Source organism: Rasamsonia byssochlamydoides (assembly GCF_041956645.1).
Source record: "Rasamsonia byssochlamydoides strain NRRL 3658 unplaced genomic scaffold VTN77scaffold_3, whole genome shotgun sequence".
Taxonomy (NCBI): Eukaryota; Fungi; Ascomycota; class Eurotiomycetes; order Eurotiales; family Trichocomaceae; genus Rasamsonia; species Rasamsonia byssochlamydoides.
In genome coordinates this window covers 126,417-149,281 of record NW_027192386.1, presented here as the reverse complement: position 1 = coordinate 149,281, position 22,865 = coordinate 126,417, and the positions used below count along the sequence as shown (strand labels likewise).

Here is a 22,865-nt window from a genome sequence, read left to right as displayed (position 1 = left end):
AGCAAGGGCAGCATTATAGCTCCGTCTATTACGACTACTACCACTACTTCTACCATGACCAGATCACGGCGACCGCCGAGGAAGACCGGTTCGTCGGGCTTTCCCCTTAAGAGATCCAATCTGGAAAACCTGCTGCGGGAAGGCCCAGAGGAGGGAAAGGTCCTCGAGGCGTTGCAAGAGCTGAGACTGCTGGTGCTGTCGTCGCGAGTGGATGCAGATGGCGATGGGATGGTATGAATTTCTCTTCTGGCCCCTTAATACATAATAATAATACGTAATACATACTAATTTCTTTAGTCCACCTATCGAATATACCTGTGGCTTGCTCTCCTGGACATACCTCCCTTACCGACGGACGACTATCTCTCACTGGTGCACCGGGGGCGCTCACCGGCGTATACGAAGATTCGGAACGATACCTTTCGCACGCTCGCGACGGATCCTCTTTTCAAGCGCCGTGTCACCGAGGCCAGTTTGATCCGGCTATTGAACGCTGTCGCCTGGAAGCTCCACGATGCTCAACAGCCGTCTTCAAGGAGGCAGGAGCTCGAGCTCGCTGTCGACAACCCCCCGACAATCGAAGAGGAACCTACCCGGGAGACGGTGATTGCGACGGCTGGGCCGTCGGAAGAGGGGTGCGGCAAATCGGCGATCTACGTCCAAGGGATGAACGTCCTCTGTGCGCCTTTCCTCTACGCAGCGCGCAGCGAGGTGGAGGCTTTTGCCTTATTCCATTATTTCATCACTAAGGAATGTCCTGGGTATATCCGGGGGGCGATGGACGGAGTTCATCGGGGTCTGCAACTGGTGGACCGGTGTCTTGAGATCGTCGACGCGAAGCTTGCCAGCTATCTCTTCTCCAGGGGGATGCACGCGGAGCTGTATGCATTCCCGTCGGTGATGACTCTCTGCGCTTGTACGCCCCCGCTGCCGGAGGTTTTACACCTGTGGGACTTTCTGTTCGCGTATGGACCGCATCTGAATATCCTCTGCATTGTTGCGCAGCTGAATCGGATGCGGGACACGATTCTACAGAGCGAGAGGTACGTCACTCGTAATCTAGAGTCCTTTTTTCATATACCATATCTTACTGACTATGCAAAAGTCCAAACAAGGTCCTACGATCCCTCCCCCCTCTCGACGCAGAGAAGATAATCAGCCTAACCGTCTCATTCGTCCGGAAGATCCCCGACGATCTCTACGCGGAGCTCGTCGACCACGCAAAGTGACAGTCAGTCAGTCAGTCGATTTCTTGTGTTGTGTGTGTTGTGTTGAATGATACGATATGATATGCTATGCTATGATTACGATATGATATTACAGGCGTTTACTTGCTTTTTTCTTCATGCATGTATACTATAATGATAATGACCATGATCGTTTCTCTGTACAATACAAGTGTCGTTCTTGCAGTTGTTTTCTTCGCAAAAGCATGATATTATGTTATTCTTTGCTTTGCATGTTGGTTTGTCTTGTCTGTTTCTCCTGAATCAGTTTTTTATTCTTCACGACAGGCCAATTTGTCGGATCACTCTTCTTTTCATCTTTTTTTTTCTTTTCCCCCTTTTCTTCTTTCTCACGTCTCGATTGTACTGCGCCGGAACGAAATGGAATGGAATAGGATGGCCATAGGAATGGGAAATTTGAAAAACCAGAAAAGAAAAAAAGAAAGGAAACTCGAGAAAAGGGAAACTATCAAAAACCATCTGAAGTCCTCATGTGTCTTCTTCCATTCCATTTATTATCCTTCACTATTGTTTCTGTTTCTCTCTCTCTCTCTTTTTTTTTTCCCCCCATCTTCTACTTTTTTCCTCCCTCACTGTAGATAGACAAGTATGTAGATATGTAGACATGTACGAGTTATGTTAATATAATATAATGCTAACGTCAACGTTAATGACTGGCCACAGGGCCAAGGGCCTACTAGGGCAGGGCAAACTGCTTAGAAAACTGACGTTTTGAGTTTTGAAAGCCTCCCATCCCATCCATGGAAGCAGGTCTATTCTCTAGGTATTCGCTCTTCAATCCCTGGTTCTCTGGATGCATGCATGTACAACCTTGTTTTTTTTTAAGTTCTCGTTATCCATATACCTATATACAGATGTATCCATATATCTATCTAACACATATCTCATTCTCCAAAACTACAGCGACCGTAGTACCTACCCAACTAACTACAAGATGATTCCCACACGCACCTCGGACAACGACACATCCCCCCCAGGGCCCCCCTTGCCCACTCCCTCCGCTGCGCAACATCCAGATTGACATCGCAGTAATGGTTGAGGATCTCTTCGTCTTTCTTGATCCCACCGCCAGCAGCAGTATTCCCTTCCTTTTTCTGTTGGTTCTTCCCCCTCCATACAGCCTTCTCTTCCTGCGTCCGCGCGACAAAGGTAATTTCCCCACCCCATTCCCACCGCACGTTGGGATCGCAGGAGTGGTTCGCCAGACACCACAGCGGATGCACGGCGCAGACCTCGGGCCCGCCGTCCCACGTCGAGAGACGGCCCGACGCCGTGCCCCGGAATTTCGCGTACAGCGTGTTGAGCACCCAAGTGTCGAATCGCGCGAGGGAGATGAAGGGGTCCAGGCCCATCTCTTCTAGCAGACGGGTAGGTTGGAGGATGTTCAGCTGGAAGGAGAAAGGCAAAGATGCGGTGGGATCGTGATCGTCGTCCAACTCTGCCCCCGCGCAGTACTCGTCAAGGTTGAAGTCGTGAAAATCCCCCCAGATATACTTGACTTCCGGCAGGTCGAGCGGATGGACATCCTGCGTCGTAGCCATAGCCATCGCCCGCCCCAGCAGCAGCAGGTACAGATAATCAGCCTTGTCCTTGGGATCGGGCACATCCCTGCCGATGGACTCGAGGCCGTCGTGGCCGCAGACAGCGCGATGGTAGACTTCCTGCGCGCGGTCGTGGCATGCCTGGCTGCAGAAGATGGTGTCGTCGCAGTTCTCGCAGGCGACGGCAGAAGTCGTATTCGTACCGTCAGACGACAGCTCCGGTAGAGGGCCGTTGCACGCGTCGCAGAGATCGTCGTGCAGGCGGTTCGTCGCTGTCAGCAGGGACGATTCCCGCAGGAGGACCTCGCCGGGCTGGATGTCTTCTTTGGCGAAGAGGCCTAGCTGGATAGAAACCCTTTCCTTGTCGGCAGCAGCATCGCCAGCGTCGTCCTCCTTGTCGTCTGTATTTCTGCCAGTATCATGCAGAGCCGGGAGCGCAACAGCCCTCACCTCACATTTGGGGGCGACGTGTTTCAATCTCTCGTTCAGCAGCTGCAGTGTCTCGGGGGCCTTGCGATCCGGCTCGTGATCGTTCCAGGGATACAGGACTCTGCGAGCTAAGCCTTGCGCAGTCAGAGTATGGGGGTTGAATTCGTCGTCATCATCGTCATCTTCATTGTCGTTCTTTTTCTTCTTCCGCCGATGCACCCTCTTAATCTCCTCCATCTCCCCCTCCAGCAGCGAGACTGCATTCTGCCCATTTTCAAGCTGCGACTGCGACTGCGACTGCTGCTGCTGACTTTCATTAGAATCCAAATTCAGCTGCTTCAAATGCTCGACCCCTCGCACGCAAAACTCATACGCATCCCGCAAACACCCACAGCGTCGCAAGCCACGCACAAGCAAGAGATACACCTCGCCGATATGCGCATCGTATTCTTCGCGGGAGATGGGGATGAAGGTGTCGTCCTCTTCATCTTCCTCTTCTGCATCATCATCCTCCTTTTCCCTATTTTCTGCTTCCTTCGCTGCATCCCCGCTACTGCTACTGTCGCAGGGATGTCGTCGCCTCCGTGCAACATATTCACACCCCTCCGGATCAACTACCGACTCCAGCAGCGTCAGCGCCCGGTACGCATCTGCCGCAGCGAGGTCGGCGAAGCCCAGACAGGCATGGATGTGTCCGCGCTGGAGGTAGAGGAGGGGGTTGTGCGGGTCGCCGCCACCCTCGCCGTACAGCTGAGCGGTGATTTCGCGGTGGGAGAGGAGGAGTTCTTGTGTAGGTGATCTTGTCATTTCCCCCCTCCCTCTTGGTTTTTTTTTCTCAGTGTGTGCTGCGTGTCTTCCTCTTTTTTTTCTCCCTTGCGTATCTGTCTTTGGGTGCGCTCACATCAGTCTGTTGTCGTTATTGTTCTCGTTATTGTTTCTGAATTTTTTCTTCATATAGTTTGTCCTGTATGTATGTAATGTACAGTATGTACTGTACATACATACAAGCGTAGTTAAAAAATAAATAGTTGTTAATCTTAAATCGGTTTTTGACTCAAAGTTTTGTGGAGAAACTTTTTAAAATCCTTTGGATTTATTTAGATTTTTTTTGGTTCGTACCGTAGGTAGATAAACAGACTGTTTCCATTGCAAAAAAAAAAAAGACAACACTTCCAGATCTATACATACGCACATTAAGCATCTTGGTACTGTTCATCTATAATTATTCCAGTTCTATATCTATCTTATATTTTTTTTCTCTCTCTCCCCTTTCCCTTCTCTTTTGTCTGAATTCTGGATTCTGAATTCGCGAGCATACTGGAAATAAAATTTATATTTCCCTTTTTTTGCCACCCCGCCCCGCACTCATCATTATCATCACGTGGATCGCAGTCGAAGAAATAATAAAGAAATAAAAGAATCATCATTGTAATCAAAATCATAAATGCAAATATTTTTTTTTAGACGTCTATGCCTTCCTATTCTTTGCTACCTAATAATCAAGTCATCGACTGCAATTTCAGTCTACTGTAAAGTGCCGCCGCGGCAATTAAAAAACTGCAATGTAATGCATTTGACCAACGATAATCAAGATACTCAATTTCCCCTCCAGTCTGCCCATGGATCATGATGATATTCAACCTTTTCAACCTCCGCCGATAAATATGCAAAATTAAAATAAAAAATGGTAAACAGTAATAACGTAAAGGAAAACCACGCCAAAGGAATGCGACAATGCATCCTGGTAGATAAATATCTAACTCGGAAAGAATAGAAACTGCTCCTCTCGCTCTGATCTCAAATCGAAGTCCGCCAGCAACTACATAACCTATAGTGAAGGAAGTTAGCAGCTGAGTCTACCGACAGCTGACGAATACTTACATTGCAGTTATCGTCCAGAACAATCGTAGCACCTTCACCACCTTCGCCGCCCAATGTAGCAACACCACCTCCAAGAGCGTGTCGCTCTCTCAATGTCGCAGCCAGACGAGCTAGCATACTTCTCTGTGCGAACGTTAGAACACGGGCCAACTAGCAACGAGCCAACAAGGCTTACCGTTATATAAGCATCGTTCATCCCACCCTGCCGGTCGACATCATTCTGAGCAATGATCTGATAGCTGTCTTGCATGCGTTTGCAGCTTCTCAGACCATACACTTGAGAGCCGCCACCGCCATTACGGGCACGACTCGTAAACAGATTCGCCGGGTGGTCTGGATTCAGGATATTGATGCCGCGGCGGGCGTCATCCTGGGCGCGTCTGTCGGGTGAGAAGATCTTGATCGTGTTGTCAATGCCAGAAACCGCGATTGTCGGCTCATACGGATGACCTGGGCCACGTTAGTAATGAGACTGACTGCACGCCACTAAGCGGCGAAACGCGGTGAAACACACCTTGTACGACATTGACAACCTCCCCATCTCCCTGAAGGATATTGACCAACTTCGACGTCTTTCTATCCCAGATAAAGACGTGTCCCGAATCGCTTCCGCTCACCACGTACTCGTCATCCAATCCGAAATAGTTGACATCCTTTACCGTCTTGATGTTACAATGTCCGCGATAGACGTTTATGTGTGACGAGCACGGAACGTGAGCTTCGACCTCTTCTCTCCCCCTGCCATTGCGGAAACCCCGCCTGATGAAAAACCCTCCGATTTCCTCCTCGCCGTCCGACTCGTCCGACTCGTCTTCGGACCGTCGACGCTCTTCGTCATCGTCGTCAACATCAACATCACCATCATCATCGTCCTCGTCGTCCTCGTCATCTATCTCCTCATCCTCAATGGCATTTTCCTCGGAGGAGTGGTCTCCGGCATCACCGCTTGACAGTGCTGCGCCCGTCATTTCAACATCACCCTCCGAGGACCGTCTACTGTCCGACTCTGAAGAAGGACCCCCAGATGATGTATTCTGGCTCCTCTTACTGGGACGGACTTCCTCGGTTTGCTCCTCCTGATTGATATCCTCCTGCATACGTTCCCGTCCGTCATCCTCGTCCTCATCTTCCTCTATGAAAGTCCTCAAACCACCAAATGCACGATTGACGAACTCGAAGTTAACCCCCTCGCCAGCCTGCATGAGAATGGCTCGACCGACCCTGAAGCCCCAGAACCTTATCGCTGCGCGGCGGTTCAAGGCACGAACAATCGGAGGTTCTGAAGGATCCTCACCTTCCTCTTCACGAGCCGCCGCATTCCCCAAATCCTCCAGAGACAGCTTCACAGCATTCCCGAAGGCGGTAACAGCGGCTTGCTGCGTCTCAAACACGATACGAGACTCATCGTGTTCGAACGCGTCAACATCTACAACTGGCGCGGAGCCGGCGAGCCTCTGAAGATAAGGAATGAGGATGCTCTCGATCGCTTCATCGCCTGCATCTTCTGGTATTGGGAATCGTATGCGATTCCGCGGGTTGGATTGGTTAAGCTTAAATCCTTCTACAAGGCCTGCTCGACCCCGTTCCAGCCAAAGTAAGATGGCTTTCAAGAAGTCATAGCCGAACTGGGATTCCGGGTCTATGACACCATCTTCTGACGGCGCGGGAACGATCTCCTTAAACAAGTCCAGTTGGGGACTTTCTCCCTCTGACGGAGTCTGTATTCTTCCTCCCAGGAAACGGGCTAACGTCCCTGAAGCCTGCACGAATCTCCGGGCAGATTCACGATTGCGACGAAGAGTCTGCTGAAGGATTACATCATCTTCCGTCGGATTTATGGGGTATCTCCAAGTCCTGATGACCTCGTCCATCTGCGGAAGGTATGTCGACGCAATCCCCAAGGCACTCGTGAATGCGGCTGTGTATGGGGTAGGATCATAGTACCTTTGCGATTCGGTGGCCTCTCGGACCGACGCTTCGAGCGAGAAAAGAGTCTTGCGCAGCTTGACAAGGCCCTTGGCGATCCGCAGGCTCAATTTCTGCGCTTCGTTGAGAACCGACTCGCGAGCCCTCTCGATGATATCTTCAGGCGTGTCCGACGTAGGATCCGGGAGTGGAATCGGAACGTCCTCTGACTGTCCGTTGCCGTAACGGACTCTGAATGACATTTCAGGGTCTTCACCACCGGGTTCCTCCGATCTCGTGCGAGGCTGATGCCTGTTCCCGCTATCGAGGGAGGTTATTGACGTGACCTTTTCACGCTTCCGTTTCCTTGTCTTCGATCTCTTCCTGCTAGAAGTCGAACCTCTCCGGAAAGAGGTTCGGTCTTTTTCCTCGGCTTCGCGTGCATCGGGGCTGCGGATCAGGTCAAAGCTATAAATGTGATCTCCAGACCAGCTGACAACCATCTCATTCGGATAGGCATCGCTGATCTTGCAGGCCGTAATGTGCCCATTGTCTTGCGGTCTCATCCTCTTCTGGCCTCCCGGAGCAAACCTGCGGACGCACCTTGTTGCACGCCCCATCATCTCATCGTCGTGACTCCCCGCGATCGGCGAGAAACCGCCCGTTTGACCCCTCTCGGCGAGAAGATCGCGTCCCAGCATACGCCTGTCATGGAGGAAACAATGGAGATGGGCCCCTCCGAGGGCAATGTAATGTGGCTGACTGGCAGCGCAGGATATGGTGTTGAGATCGATATGATAGCGTTTGTAGGAGATCAATGGAGGAGGCACATTCGAGTCGTCGTGATCGAGGCCGGGTCGGTAGGCCATGAAGCCTTGGCCACCCCGAGGTGCTGGATATGCGGAAGACGGCTGACGCAGATCCCATTGACGCACTTCACCGTCCTCCGAACAAGTGAGGAAGAGATAAGGAGACGATTCGGTGACAATCCTCTTCACTCGGTCGGCGTGACATCTGTAGACGCGAGCGTTGGTATTGCGAGCAGTCAAATAGCGCACTCCGCTGAAGAAATCGGTTATTCGTCGACTTCTGGCTGATGCGTTGAAGCTTGTTGCATCGGTGTTGCCGTTCCGGGACGCATACTCGACATCAAATATGCGAACTTCGGAGTCGCCAGCACAGGTAACGAGGGTCTGGTCATTCGAGTGGGGCATGAACTTGACGGAGAAGATGTTGGCCCTATGACCGGTTGATATCGTCGTATTTAGGGCGAAGGGGCTGGTCGACGAGTCAGGTTGATAGGAATAGATATTCAAATAGGTGTCATCTGAACCTGAAGCCAGGAGGCGCCCTGTTTTCGACCAGCTAAGCAGTGTTAGAATCCATCCACGATCGACGAAACAGGATCGACCAGACATACCTCAACGCATTGACACAGCCCGTATGACCGCCCAGCTCGTTGACAATATCCAACTCATCGATCCATTCCTTCGACCCGTAGAGTCCTGGGATCCGACCATAATGGGAGTCATCCCCCAACTCCCTCCGCATAATCCGATCGTACAACGATGACTTCATTTTAATTTCAGCGACAGAGGACGTTACACAGACTGGTTGAGATAAAAAATCCTTGCCGAGTTAACTACTTATGTTGCGGCAACAACGTCATAACGCGGAAAGGTTCAAGGTTGGTTCAGTCGACCACGAATTTGGCAAAAGAATTTTTCCTAAGGAGTCTCCTGCTTTCTTCTCTCCCTGGAACCTTTCAAAAGGAATTCAGCAGGACCAGGAAACGGTCACATGCGATGAGGTTAGGTGCTGCAACGCGAGGGCCCGACGCACGGAGCTTCAGACAGTTATCGATAATGGAGGAGTGGCGCTAGGCCCGTTGTAGAAATCACGCCATACGGTATTCGCTCCGAGCAAATACCGACGCCTGGTGAGCCACACCGAACAACACAGCGTTCCAAGGGTGAGACGAAAGGGAAGGAGAATATCTGGAGAAAGAAAAAAAAAAGGATTACCACGTCAAGTAGGGCAATGCAGCTGGCTACTAAGGCAGGGACCGACCCGCGCGTGAGGAGACGAGACGAGACGAGAGAGAAGAATCCTGGAAGAGCGATGGAAAGCCGGAGAAGGAAGGACGGCTCCCCCCACTCCAACATCACTGGTCCACCCCGCCCGTAAGTCAAGCAGACAACTGGGAAATCAAGGCGTGCTGAAGCTCGTGAACAAGATCGACGCGGGGCGAGATCAGCAAGGAGGGAATCAGGATTTAGGATAATGAATTCTTCCCAGCTGGTGTGGTGAGATTCCTGCTGACAGGCTGCTATACCCGGTAATTGCGTTCTCCATACCCGGTTTTAACAACGGGAGGCTTGAAGGCTTTCCATCCACATCCACCCGTCGATGCATCTGGGGAGGACTGCCTTAGCTCTGGCCAACTATCCTCATTGGAGGTAAGCCAATTCGTGTGTTTTCTGGTTCGTTTAAGAAAGCGTCCAGCGAGTGGGAACACCACTGTTTAGGAAGCTTACTATCCCCAGAAAAGGCTGGAATTGGGGTATAGAATGATGTTGTCGTCACTACTACAACTATAATGCTACATTCATCAATGCCATACGTTCTGGAGTTCGTAATATCAATTGAGTTCGTCGTTTAACGTTTACACACACAGAGAGAGAATGTAGAAAGGAGAACCTTTCCGCTGAAGACCTTGGTCGATTTCTGACGCTGAACAAGTGAGAGTCGAAATCAAAAGAAGATCCAAATGGTCAAGATGAATTGAAAATAATCCAGAAAAAAAATTCGCAAGTCATCAATAGTCAGTGATCACGAATCGTGTCCGAAAAGACGTGTCATCACCTGCCTCTCCATGCCATATACTGTGAAGCGTAAAAAAAAAACTCTCCGGGTATTTCTTTCCAACCAGACTCCGAATCCACTTATAGCCTAGAAATGATGCCAGAAACGCCGGGGGAAAAAGGAAAGAAAAAGAAAAGAAGAGGAAAAACTCCCCATATGATTAGGTTATATCTTCCATATCGTGCCCTTCCTCGGGCGTTGAAGTATCCTGCTCTCGACTTGCTCCTCCTGACGGCGACGTAACGGAGAGCGCTTGCTTCACTTTAGACCGGATACGGGTGGAAATTTGCACAGCTGCTCGCATAGCATCGTCGAGACGCCCCGTTTCGTCATTCAGCTCCCTCACCACCGTCTCCATGCCCTGACAGGTCCTCTCCAGTCGGTCAATATCTGCGCGAAGTATATCCATGGACTCCATCTCCCGCAGCATATCGTCGGAGGATGTCCAGGCATCAGCGTCTGCGGCAGATAGATTCGCAGCCGTCTGATTGGATCGCTCGAGATGCTGGATTCTTCTCAGCAAGCCCGTTCGTTGCTTCTCCCATTCTTCCTTCTCGGCATGCCATCGTCTCAGATCAGCGGTGGTCTGCGTCTGCAGCCGGGAGGACATAGCCATGATCTGCATATATTGGTTCCTGCTGGCCGCTGATTCCTGCTGCGCCTCCTCTTTGGACTTGAGCAAATCCTTCACCTGGGTTTCAAGGGCTTCCACCTGGCTTTGCACCTTGCCTTTTCTTCCATCAACTTTCGTACCTCACCATCTGACCCCGATGTGCTTGAACCCAGCGTTGAGTAATAGTTCTGTTGACGGGAAAATGCTGCTAGTAGATTGTCGTGTTCTCGTTGCAGGTTTTGTAAAGCGAGACTTTTGGCACTGACTTCACGTTGAAGATACTGCACGTGTGCCTCACTTGGAGACAGATCAGAACCACGGAGCAGCGGCGGTGATTGCGACGGTGATTCCCTCCGTGGGAAGGTGGAGGTCAGAGAAGGTAGCGATGGAAGGATGCGAGATGGCTGGGAACCGTCCAACGACGATCGGGGGGTCCCTACGCGACACATCAATTTAGATCAGCGAAAAGCGCTCTGACCGATAGCACTCATTATCGGTCAAGGCAGACGCTTCATTGCCTAGTGTCACGGATGATCGCTTACCTGGTGCGAGATTGAAGATTTCCGGTAAGCTAGATTCCCGAGTATTCTCCTTCGTAATATTAGACTCCGCGCGCCATCTTGACAGAGCAGGCTCAGAGAATGATGGAGATCCCTGCTGGACATCGGTTGCTGCGATATAGCGCAGCTCAGGTGACGCTTGCTCGCGAGAAGAAAACAGGTCAACGATGAAATTGATGCTCCGATCGATTGCCGCTACTGCCCATGTTAACTGCGTCTGAGTATCAACATCTCTCAGACTCTGCAAGGTCACCAGGGTTCTGGTCTTTGAGAAGCTTAGTCACGTTTGAAGATGGCGTACCAGAGACAATAAGTATTTACCTCTTCTGGAGGGCGGCTGCGTCCCAACCTCGGTGATCCTCGCTGAATAGCACTGTCTAGGTGGTGGACTCCTAACACAGTCCTCTCAACCAGTTGTCTGACACGGATGCACTCCTCTCAATGAATATTCACAGGAGCCGATGGAGAGGTGTATGTGCCTCTCTGATGGGTATCAGGTCCGGAACTGTCCTGCGTATCCTGGTCAATAGCTAGTTGGGGGCCAGAGAGCTAGAGAATGACAGTTTCTTGAAGAAGGTAACATGCTGTGATGACATAGAAAGAAAGAGAGAAGAAACACGGACAGGGGAGAGACACTTTTTGAAACAGAGACATAGTCTCAGGCTTCGCCCTGAACCATAGTCCTAACTAAAGCACTCGACGACTCGCATAAGTGGCCCGATGAAAGGAGAAGAGAACAAGACCCCTGCACGGTGCAATCGATCTAAATCAGCTTTCCAGTGGATGATCGGTGCAGGAAGGAGAGTCAGCTCTCCCCAAGTCCAGTGTGATGAAGGCAAGCCAGTTTCTGTGTGCGTCAGACCGGGCTCACACACACCCCCTGCCGACAGACTGGTCGTCTCTGCGAGACTACTATTCCATCTCTTACTCAGCTGCAATTAGTATCCGTCAGGACGACGCGAGCTTTCGTCGCAGCTAGTCCCTTTGCGCCTCAGCAAGGTGTCGGAGCGAAATAGTAATCTATCGCGGAATATCATCATTAAGTGCGAAGAATAGGATAGAGGAGATAGGACACAGACAGCCACAGAGCATAATGATGACTCAGAGCATGCATTGTAGTGAGAGAATTGAGGGCTTACACATGAGCCAACACGGACTGGGTGTGTCTAGTGAATAGTAGTTCGTTACTAAACAAGTGTGGCATTCCGAGGTCATCAGAACGGAACCAAGATGTTGACAAAACATGCAGCGTCAAGTCCGGAAATACGAGCCCCCGGGTCGTGCTTTCCCATCCACACTCACGTCTGTTCGTTTGATTCGAGTCTTGGTCCCTGTTATTAATAAGGAGAGCGGAGGGAATCCTATCTTGCGCTCCAGATGCACGAGTGTGGCATGATGCTGAGTGAGACGCTACGGGCTAGAGAATGCATCTGTCGCGGCGCGGATCAGACTTTCAATCAGCATTACGGCCCATAAGCGGGTCGGTGAGATGGCCCTGGTTGGCCCCAGGATCTGCGTCTCTTGTAATCAAGGCCAATGTGGTTGCACAGCGATCAGAGATCCAGAATAGCGACACGGCCATTATCGCTGATCCGTGCATCGTCATTTGATCGATCTCTACCTGACAGAACTCCAGGGTCTTGTTTGAAACTGTGCGCCTGTTGCAGCATAGGTTGTGTCCCTGAAGCTCCCTGATGGACGATGGCGATTACAGCTCAAGCAACATGGACATATGTAGATCTTATTTCCCAGATACAAGGACGTCTATTTGCTGGTGCGTCTCAGGCTCGCTTCCAAGCCCCGACTCTGGGGCCGCGCATATCGCTTTCATCTACAGCCCGCAGTCGGTCGGTGGTCCGCGCCGTCCACGATCTTTCCAATCCGACAATCTCACTTTCGATTGTTCGCATTGCTTTCAGTTCTTCCATCATAGAGATCAAAAGATCTTTGTGGCCGTTTGCGATCCGTAGAAGTGCTGCATCGGGATTTCCAAGTTCATCGAGAGGAGCGATGTCCAAATTTTGCAGTTCCCGCAGGCATAATTCGACTTTCGCATTCAGAGCATTAATTTCTCCTTTCCATGCCCGATCGAGTGGATCAATGAAGTCGGGCTCTTCGTCAAGTGTGTCCAGAGGGGCGGTCTCTGATCTTCTACGTTTGTCCCTGATCTGAACCGCTCTTTCGAGCCAATCCTCAAAGATCCTGACCGCCTTCGTATATCGTCCCCCGTGAGGCTCTGACAGGTCCATGACTTCCTGAATAACGCGTGAAAGAGTCTGTATTTGTGCCGCAAAATCGCTGCAACTGTGATTCTTTTGCGTATTCGCAGACCAGTGATGCAAGGCTCGGACATTCAGCAGATGCTGGGCATCTCTTTCTTCCGCCAGGAGCACGCGGTAGAGTCCTGCGACGGAGTCGTACTTCTTCCGTAATTCTTTTTCTGAATTCGTTCTCCATTCGGCGTTCCTTTGGGAGGAAGAGGAATGCAGTAGGTACAGCTGTAAATACTCGGTCTGTAACGCGGCAACGTCCGGTCGAGAAGCCGGTATCGACCCAGCATCTGACTCCGAAGAGCGAGACGATACAGTGGTCGATGTCGGCGGTTTCGGTTCCTTCTTCGGACTGAAATGTTGCTGATATGTCGAGAATTGTGGTCTTGGAGGCTTGACCTTTGGCAACGAGGACGACCCGTCGGTCTGCTTCAATGCCTGGCTCGCAGCCGCACCCAGAACCTGGCTGCGGTGCCTCACATGCCCTTTTGAATCTCCAGATGGGACAATCTTGGGGGTGGGTGGTTGCCGTAGAGACACGGATCTCATGGGACGAGGCGGGGGTAGCATCTGTGATTTCAGCGGCGAGCTCGGGGCTGTTGACTTCGAATCAAACACCTGTTTTTTCAGAGGTGACGCCGGTGTCGTACTATTCCGGTCGGTCGGTGAGCCAGGTGGCACGTCCTTGCCAGATAACGAGGCCCTGTAGTCTTGAGGCTGTACTAGTAGACTCTGGCGACGTGACGCGGAAGCAAGATCCTGTTGAGACAGCCGCTGCTGTACAGACCCAGGTTGTTGCAGTCGACTCCCTTCATTTTGCCCCTGTACTTTCTCTGAAACCTCCCGTTTCACTCGTACTGAACTGCTGCGCTGAGGCAGGAAGCTCTTCCTCTGGGTCGCAACATTGTCTCTGTTTGAGCCCGTCAGGGCAGGAATCGACGAAATCGACGAAATGCTTGCTTTTGACGATAGCTGCCGTTCGGCCCGACTCGTGTCGGCTACCAATTCCCCGGATCCATTTCGGGAAGTAGGGATCGACGTCTTCATGGAATTCAACTTATTCGCACGGATTTGATCGAAGCTTGTGCTCTGGATTGCTCAGTTTTAGAGATGCAACACTGCGCGGCCGGTCAGGGACCAAGAGCTTGATTGCTCTTCACTCTCGTTTCACTGACCTTTTGGTGACTCGGGCGAGCTCCCGGCAATTGAAGTGTAGCGGTCGGCAACGGCATTACTATGGGCGGAGATGCTATCCATAGAATGCGATGACTGAACTAACTTGAAGCTGGAGATGTTGCGGTCTGGCTAAGTCGTGCGTGCGGGTGGGAACGTCCTGTAAACAAGCTCGGCATAGATCGACCCAGTTTGGCCCAACCAGCGACAGCCAACAATCCAGCACCAACACAACACCTAAACTCATCCAGCATTTTCACTTATAGACTTACATTCATGCACTACCAGTTTGGAGCAATCTATCAACTCGAGGACCACAAGTTAGGTGCGTTTCGGATTTATAATTGGTGTTCTATATCAGGAGAACAATCGCCCGCAGCACCATCTTACGGTCCTTACAGCTATTCCTTAGTCACATTGGTCGGTCGGAAAAGCATATTATATCCCTGTGCAATCTCAGACACGGGAAGACTGAGAACAGAAGATCTAATATCCGAAATTTTACCAGCACCCTGCCAAGGCACACAGCTAGGAACCTGATCCTTCGGGAAGATAGAAAACCTCCATGAGATTGCACTGGCGTGTGTATCATACTTTCAACAAATATCCCTTCACATGGCAGAGTAACCTCCATTGAAGTAGTCGTTTCTGAATTATCCAACAGTTCCGCTTCTCCATCCTTATCACCTCAATCAATCACAAACTTGCGCGCTTTGGAAACGAGACAGCCTCCGTCGCTGCGTGGTCAGTGAACCAGCTCACCTTGTCGCCACCATGGGTATTGACTAGGCCACTTGGCAGGCTGTGGCCTTCCTCCGTGTCGAAGACCCGTTTCAAGATATCTTTCTTTCCCCCACCCGTAGCTACGAACGCAATGCTCAACGCATGAGACACCACCGGCAACGTAAGGGTAATGCGCTTTGGCGGGGGTTTCGGAGAGTCGGAAATCCCCACCACCCACGCATCGTTCTCTCGGAGCTGTGGGTGACCGGGGAACAGACTGCAGGTGTGGCCATCCGGTCCCGTCCCCAGCAGAATGAGGTCGAAGACGGGCAGCCTCACGCTGTCCTTGGCGGCAAAGGTCCGCATTAGCTCCTCCTGATATAGGTCCGCCAGTTCCGTGGGATCCCCGCCCTTGACATGATTGGGATCAATGGTGTGGACTGTGGGAGTGCCCAATTCCTTGGGGATCTTGTCAAAGAGCTCTTCCTTGATCAGGCGATAATTGCTGTCCGGGTGGTCCAGGGGGACAACACGCTCGTCGGCAAAGAAGACATCCCATTTGGAGAATTGCGGTGTGTCCTCTGGAGTGCCATTACTGGGTGCGAGAAGGGCCTTGGCTAACGTGTTGGGCAAGGAGCCGCCCGAAACGGCCATCCGGAAACATCCATGTCTTTTCAACGCCGAGTTCTGATTGTCTAAGACATATTTCCGCAGCTGTTTAGCAACCGCGTCGACATCCGGGAAGCTGTAGAGACTGGGAGATGTGCCCGCCATGGTGAGGGAGGGATTTGCGTTATGCTCTTTCGGAGATCTCGTTGGCGGGGTAGCGGGGTAATCGATGCGGCAGAGCGCGCAGTCCGGCGGTTGACGACACAATTGGGACAACCCAATCGAGGATTATCCAGAGTCGATAACGGCTTTGAATTCAACCTGGCTTGGATGATGTGCTGTGCACTCTTGTGGGAGGTGAAGGAGATTGAGAGCTTGGCAAGGTACAGACAGTTAATTAGTGAACGACCATTGGCGGGGTAGGAGTCTTAGGAAATCCGAGAAAATGTGAGCCAATTAATTCTGCCATTACTCCGTTTGCCGTCACCTATTTCCCATCTCCCTGAGACAGCCTTGGCAGTGCGTCAGTAGAAAGCCTATCTCGACATGACGTCCGTCCGGAATATAGGCTATTTGCGCTCTGAACGCTGCTTAGCGAATAATCCCTGTCTTGTTGATTACTCAGATTCTAGAATCCTCTTTCCATATCGGACAAAATCACAACAACCGTTGAAGGACCGGTGCCTATTAATAGGTCACTATTATTGACATGAGTCTAGATCCTCTCGACCAATCCATGTTTTGCAGGCACTCAGCCTGCTCAATCTGGCGGCATCAATCACTGGGCAGGCCGCGGAAATCGCAATGCAATTCTGCCGGCGGCACAGGCGAGGTCCCCCACCGGAGCGTTGGCAGTCTGTACGGAGTACAGAGTAGGTAGTAATCCTGAAACTGCTTGAAGGAGTGCCTTTATGGGCAAGGTGCCAAAGGAATTCAAAACGCGTATAGTCTCGGCCCAAACTGAATCACATGGTAACAACGCGACGAGAGGAGATGACTGAGACCTAAGGATAATTCTCCGATAACCCAGATTTCCGACAGGACCTCCAGCTGGCCATGTGCTTGCTGTCAAAGATGGCGTAGCGCCACTTGCGTAGAACCTGGTGTCGAAAGGGTTCCTCAGGCTCCCAGGAATCTGTCCCCTTAAATCGCTTCAGCCTGCGATTCACTCTCTCAACTTGCCAAATTAAAGCCATTGCCTACTAATTAGTAGTCGCTGATCTTTCTAGTTTTCATGTCTTGAAAACCAGCTGTCAATGCAGTGTCATTTGCAGGCTCGCATCTGCAGGTCGTACGTGGACTTCAACACATTCAGTTTTGAGCGCTGCGGGGTTTACGTCATTCCTCGATGGTCGGTGTGCCACATATGTAAATTTGCAGACCAGACACCAGCCATGCGATGTAACCCGGTCCTTCAAATCATCGGCGGATATATGAAGCGAGCTGCAGAAAAGAGGAATGCTAAAATTATCAATTCACACTGGAGAGTTCTGGGGTAGAGAATTCTGAAGAAATTTCGCAAGACTTCTTTGCATAAAAGAGGCACGTAACCTCGTAGTTATCAGCGATCGCATCTGGGTGGGGACTTCACCCAGGGAATTTTGGCCCTTGGTGGGGAGATTATTTGAGGCCCCCAAGCGTGAGGCTTGACGGTCCCAAGTCCGAGGTTGAGAGCTGAGTCTTTATCAGCCACCTGGTGGGGTCGCTGAGAGCGGTTCCATCGTGGGCAAACCTACCTTTGGCGGTGCAAAAACAGGACAAAAAAAAAGAGAGAAAAAAAAAAGGAAACAGGGACAGTGCTACTCGCACTGTGCCTAAACTACGACCCTCTTAACTTGGGTTGAAAGTCAGGCAAAATACTCCGTACTCCGCAACAATGGGAGAATCCATGACATGGCGAAGCGCTTAGTGGAGGAAATAAATCAAATATTCTCACCCCCTCATTGCCTCGATATCATTGGGCAGCTTCGGGGACGGCTGAAGGGCCAACACGACCTGAGGACCTTTGCAGCTGATAGTTTCCTCAAGAGTGCGAGTCTTTGACCCCTTGGAGGTCACGCCACGGTTTGTTAGTAGCCGGCCTGAGAGTACAGACCGCCGAGGTGATTGGGTGAGCCGCAGGCTGTGTTGAAACAGGCGGGAATGCCGGATGGGTTATCGGGCGGCAGATCTCTGCTCAATTTACCTGCTTTAGGCTCTTTTTTTCCCCCTCCTGCTTCTCCCACCATTTGATGTGGAGTAGCAATTTGTTTACTCAGTACAACCGTTTTAGGTCACCACTTCTTGGCCAAACAAAAACCTTCCATTGTGAGTGGGCATTGCAGTAGTCTTGACGCTGATACTGGTATTCCGTATGGTAGCTACCTAACCAGCCAGGCGGGCTGTGCACTGAGTCAGCAGCCGGTTAATCTTAGCCCGATTACCTATCTAAGGCTATTTTATTAGGCGAGCAAGGCACAGCGCATACTCCGTCCTCCCGTGTTGCCGGCAGTGTTCGAATATTCTCTTTTTAACAACCTCCAGATCATTGCAATACTCGAACGAGTCTGTGGCCTGACAGGACATGCGCAGAGATATCTGGTGGTGGGAGATTGGCGCAAGTGCCCCATCTGGGCAGCACTGTATGTATGATGACGACATGAGTTGTACTTAGTGACGCGACGACATGCAAAAATTCCGCTTGGACACATGGTGCCATTCCGCGGCGTTTGTCACTTTGGCTGCAAGGAGATCAGGAGACTAGTTCAATCTAAATGGACTAAATATTCTTAAATAGCGCTTCGAAGGGAAGCATGACCGGGAAAGAAATCCTGGTCAGGTGGATAGATATAATTACCTGCCAGCCTCCGCCTCGCAGGTTTTCAGTCGACCCTTCAGCAACATTTCCCCTCTACCTCGGTACCCAAAGTGAATCACATTACTTCAGTTCGCACCTGCGTCTCTTGAGTGCCCGAAACATAGTTGGAAGTTCCTTCCGACCCAACCGAGAAGACGGACACGCGGTACAGATAACCACTGCCCATCAGCCCAACTAGCGCGTACCCCGGTCCGCTTAAGATTCAGGGCTGATCCCTCCAACATAAGGTTGGATTTCTTTCTGCCTACCGAAACCACCACACGCACTCTCCTGACCTTCATTCAACTGTCTTCCGCCGTCAACCACTCTCGAGGCTTCGCTTCGCCTTTTTTGTGCGTCTTGATTCCGAAGATACGATCACACAACAGCGCATTCGGAGATCGTTCAAAATGAGCTCCCCATCTGTCCGTTTGCAAGCGCAGTCCTCCGGCGTCTCCGGCTCCATGACTCCTCGTTCCTCCTCGGAGTCGACGCCGGCCGCGTCGTCCCTCGACATCGTCCGTTGCTCAAGGTGTCAGCGGTCTCTATGCATCGAAAATCCTTCGTCCCCGACGCCCGGAGTCGTTCAATTCGGAATGAATTCTTACTATTGCAGTCGCTGCGCATCCATGGTCGGCTTCATCCGCTGAGTGCGGTCGCATGTGCTCGATTATTCTTTCCAACTCTTCTACATACGCGGGACATGCCCACGAGAAACGGAAAGCCATGACTTCGCTCATTTCGATCCTACCCAAGAACCATGCCTGTCTTGACGACGGCACGCAGAATATTTTAGTCTGATGATATTCAACAACGATACTTATCAAAGGGTGACTTTTCTTGACGAATCGGGCTCAGAGAAATCGTGGCGGCTACGTCGGTGGGAGGAGAAAACGAGGTACACGTTTCAACGGCAAAAGGCCTTCTTCGATCCTGTTCGACACTGTCGACATGTCGCTTACCGTCTCTGCATCTTCCACCGTCTGCGCCGATGAGGAACTGAGTGGACAAGGCGGGGAACATCTCATGGGCCTATCTTTATATGCCGTTGAATATTCGATTTGAACCGAAAAACATGCCAGTGATTCCCCACAACGTTTTGTTCCTCTCTTCGAGCAAAGGTCGACACTGTCTCTCTGATTACCACGAAACAAAACGAATCGGACTGAGCAGAGCTCACCACGATGTTGGAAAATTTAGGATATATGATGAGTGGAGGAATGAGAGTCGCAGTCTTTACGAAGCTGCTGGCGGGGAAGGCGAGGAGAGGGCGGTTTTGCGAAAACGAGATCGTTAGCGCAGGCGCTTTCTAATACTGTTTTTAATGTGTTTTTTGGTTTGTTTGTTTGTCTTATGGGTTCATGCATCTTTTTGGATCTTGGGACATAGAACGGCTTTGGTTCTTGCTTTCTAGCGTCATTTGATCTAATTCATTCTGAAAAAAGGACACCGGGGTTCTTTGAAGGATGCTCTCTCGTTTTATACCCTTTATGGACATGCTTTTTTTTTTGCACCCACTTCGACATACCATTTTGCATAACATTTCTCTTCATGCATTGTTGCAAGGCGATGTTTCTCTCGAGATACCCCCCTATCGAAGTGTATTATGTGAGGGAGCGAGGACATTTGCCGGCGTTATCTTCTTCCACCGAAGGCATTATTATCTTCATCCACTGAACTTCTGTGTATAGCTAACATTTTGGAGGAGAGGGCCAATCTTCTTATCTCCCTACTTGATATGCTCACTATCCTACTCGAATTCTGTGTAGAATACTCCAAATGTCATTTATCTCAGCTCCGATTGTGCTTATTTGCTGGGTCCAACTTGACACTTCATTCAGCGTTCAATCAAAGCAGCTTCTAGCGGATTAGGTCAACAGGTTGGTCGTTTGCAGAGTTATTATTCAACATGACCATCACACATCACATCATTCACAATGTTGATACCGGAATGACGCGCAACCATCAGAGCAGATCAGATTGGAGGCTTACTATATACAGTACAGTACCTACATGGGAACAAGACCATGACGTGGTAAATCGATGGGAAGCAGGGTATAGAATGGTATTACTATAACGAGATGAAGATCCTACCATAATCATGGTAGCAATCGAAGGTTCTCCAACAATACATATTTACGAATCGAAAAACTGTTGCTACCCCTGGCAATAGTCAGGGCAGTTTTCGATCTCGTCTACGATTTTTTACTAGTGGAACAGATAGTTAGATGGGATCTCCTACGCTACGCCTGTCCATTGCAAGGCTGCGTTTGGAGGACCCTGTCTTGGCATCATGAAACAGTGGTTTGATCACGGTTTGTCTCTTGCCTGTGTGTCGATAGCATCGAAATTCCAGGCCGAAATCGGCCTGAACCCTCAGCTGCCTTCTCTGGGCACTACATTAGACATCAGGCGCCGCAAGGGTTAGGCCAATGAGATCAATCAGAAGCCTTCTCCGAGCAGAGATCTGTCCAGAGATTGATCTGCGATTAGTACCGACGATTGCCCGCACACCGCTAGGAGTCTCAGCCCAGTATCCGTACTCCGTAGGGGAAGCCATGGTCCCTGCCCATTCCAATCGAAACGTCTACCACGGCGTGGGGAGGTCACCCACCCGAAGAAAGCCGCTCCCAACAACCTGGTTTGCCCGGTCAATCGCACCACGCGACGCCTCGTTGTTGATGAGACTGACCGAGTCGGCCTCTCGTTCACCATTGTTGTCGTAAGTCGACGAGGCGGTGAAACGGAACCACCACGCACCATCATCTGGGATACTGATCGAACAACAGACTGCAAACAATTGTGTACCTCTCTCTCCGTCTCTCTCTTTGTCTGTGTGGAATTACCTGATGGACTATGGGTCAATCCAAGTGGCTCCTGATTACCTCCAAGACATGGCACTAACGAAGCACTCTCCACAATTGCAGCCACGATGGCCGGATCGAATGCACCGTGGATCATGCGTCTAGAGCCGAATCTCTGAGGCGGTTTAGTTGCAGCTCGAATCTTGTACGCGGCCCGACCAGCATCATCCCAGACGCCCAAGGCAATGACAGCCCTGTTCGCTGTCAAGGATGTGCTCAGCTGAGCGCTTGCAGCTTCGGAAAGGCCCAGACGAGAATGTTGTCCAACCCAGCGGAGGTATCTTGCGTGGCACGCCGAGAGGAGAGCAAGGTCTTTGCTGTCCGATTTTTTCTGTTATCCCTTCTTAATTTTCATTTTCCCACCGATAACGACGAAATTGCTTTCAATATGTGACTAATTACAATCCCAGGATCACTATTAATAAATTCTGCTCTTGTTAGATTTGGGACGGATCCTGTTCGACCAGCCACTTCCGCGTTTCGGCCCCGCTAGAAGCCCCGGAACATGGTTTCTTTATGACGACCTGATAGCTCACACGCGCTACGGAGTTTATAAAGTACCAGTCTCATGGTGACGCCTGTTGAGTTGACCGGGGTCTTGAATGCATGCCTTACTGATGACCGATGGCATAGCTCTGGCCATCCACCTCCGAAGCGACTCAACATTGCTCCTGTTGAGTTTCGGGACGTACAGTTGGACACAATAATAGTGGTCCCTCAGTCTAAGACGCGCTTTGGCATTCCTCTAGAATCGATGGCGTATATCGGATCCTCCATATACTCCGTACTTGGCTGGCTCGTCTATCCACTGCGGGATGCAGAAATTGCCGCCTAGAACTCAAAATTACATGCCAAAAGCAAAGAGAAACTAGTTGTTCCTGACGGCTTCTCCTAACTCTTAACAGTGTGACGTTGACAGGTCGACCAGATGAGTGTCGTCTGGGCTAAGTACATACTGTAGTGACCATCGTTCTGCTCCACTTACACATGCGAAGAATGTCAAGAAAACGAGTCTTACAATGATTCTTGATCGAGTACCTCTTTCTACTCTCGTCATTGGCTCTTTTCTTGAATGAGCTTAGGTGTAGCCAGAGAATGTCCCTAAAGCTTTACCCTTGCCGTGACAATAGTCGCAAAGGCCATCTAAGTCCTATAGTCCACAGTCAGATCGATCTTCCTGTGGAGTTGGGGGAGGAAGAGGATTAGTTCGCAGATATTAACAAAAATAATTAAGCTCCATACCGGGCGCCTCTAGTCCCTACCTAAGTAGATATTATTATTTACTACTTTATTCACAGAAGCCAACGAGGAAATATGACTTGGGAACCAGTCCCAGCGCAAAAAGAAAG

General features: G+C 50.7%; 7 protein-coding genes across 7 annotated transcripts; 1 reads left to right on the top strand and 6 right to left on the bottom strand.

Annotated features, from left to right (window-relative positions):
- Positions 1-54: 54 nt before the first annotated feature.
- On the top strand, positions 55-1,229 carry VTN77DRAFT_4126 (uncharacterized protein; the record flags this gene model as incomplete). Its single annotated transcript, XM_069420151.1, has 3 exons — positions 55-231; positions 298-1,043; positions 1,106-1,229. 3 exons carry the CDS (start codon positions 55-57, stop codon positions 1,227-1,229), a joined length of 1,047 nt encoding a protein of 348 aa, XP_069281797.1.
- Positions 1,230-2,170: 941 nt separating this feature from the next.
- On the bottom strand, positions 2,171-4,024 carry VTN77DRAFT_4125 (uncharacterized protein; the record flags this gene model as incomplete). The annotated part of the gene is made up of 1 exon (XM_069420150.1): positions 2,171-4,024. The coding sequence occupies one exon, from the start codon at positions 4,022-4,024 to the stop codon at positions 2,171-2,173; it is 1,854 nt and encodes a 617-aa protein (XP_069281796.1).
- Positions 4,025-5,036: 1,012 nt separating this feature from the next.
- Positions 5,037-8,581, bottom strand: VTN77DRAFT_4124 (uncharacterized protein; the record flags this gene model as incomplete). The annotated part of the gene is made up of 5 exons (XM_069420149.1): positions 5,037-5,045; positions 5,099-5,221; positions 5,274-5,548; positions 5,613-8,368; positions 8,424-8,581. The coding sequence occupies 5 exons, from the start codon at positions 8,579-8,581 to the stop codon at positions 5,037-5,039; spliced, it is 3,321 nt and encodes a 1,106-aa protein (XP_069281795.1).
- A 1,447-nt stretch (positions 8,582-10,028) lies between these two features.
- On the bottom strand, positions 10,029-10,493 carry VTN77DRAFT_4123 (uncharacterized protein; the record flags this gene model as incomplete). The annotated part of the gene is made up of 1 exon (XM_069420148.1): positions 10,029-10,493. One exon carries the CDS (start codon positions 10,491-10,493, stop codon positions 10,029-10,031), a length of 465 nt encoding a protein of 154 aa, XP_069281794.1.
- A 2,329-nt stretch (positions 10,494-12,822) lies between these two features.
- Positions 12,823-14,543, bottom strand: VTN77DRAFT_4122 (uncharacterized protein; the record flags this gene model as incomplete). Its single annotated transcript, XM_069420147.1, has 2 exons — positions 12,823-14,400; positions 14,487-14,543. 2 exons carry the CDS (start codon positions 14,541-14,543, stop codon positions 12,823-12,825), a joined length of 1,635 nt encoding a protein of 544 aa, XP_069281793.1.
- A 637-nt stretch (positions 14,544-15,180) lies between these two features.
- Positions 15,181-15,981, bottom strand: VTN77DRAFT_4121 (uncharacterized protein; the record flags this gene model as incomplete). Its single annotated transcript, XM_069420146.1, has 1 exon — positions 15,181-15,981. The coding sequence occupies one exon, from the start codon at positions 15,979-15,981 to the stop codon at positions 15,181-15,183; it is 801 nt and encodes a 266-aa protein (XP_069281792.1).
- Positions 15,982-21,094: 5,113 nt separating this feature from the next.
- On the bottom strand, positions 21,095-21,613 carry VTN77DRAFT_4120 (uncharacterized protein; the record flags this gene model as incomplete). Its single annotated transcript, XM_069420145.1, has 1 exon — positions 21,095-21,613. The coding sequence occupies one exon, from the start codon at positions 21,611-21,613 to the stop codon at positions 21,095-21,097; it is 519 nt and encodes a 172-aa protein (XP_069281791.1).
- Between the last annotated feature and the right edge of the window lie 1,252 nt (positions 21,614-22,865).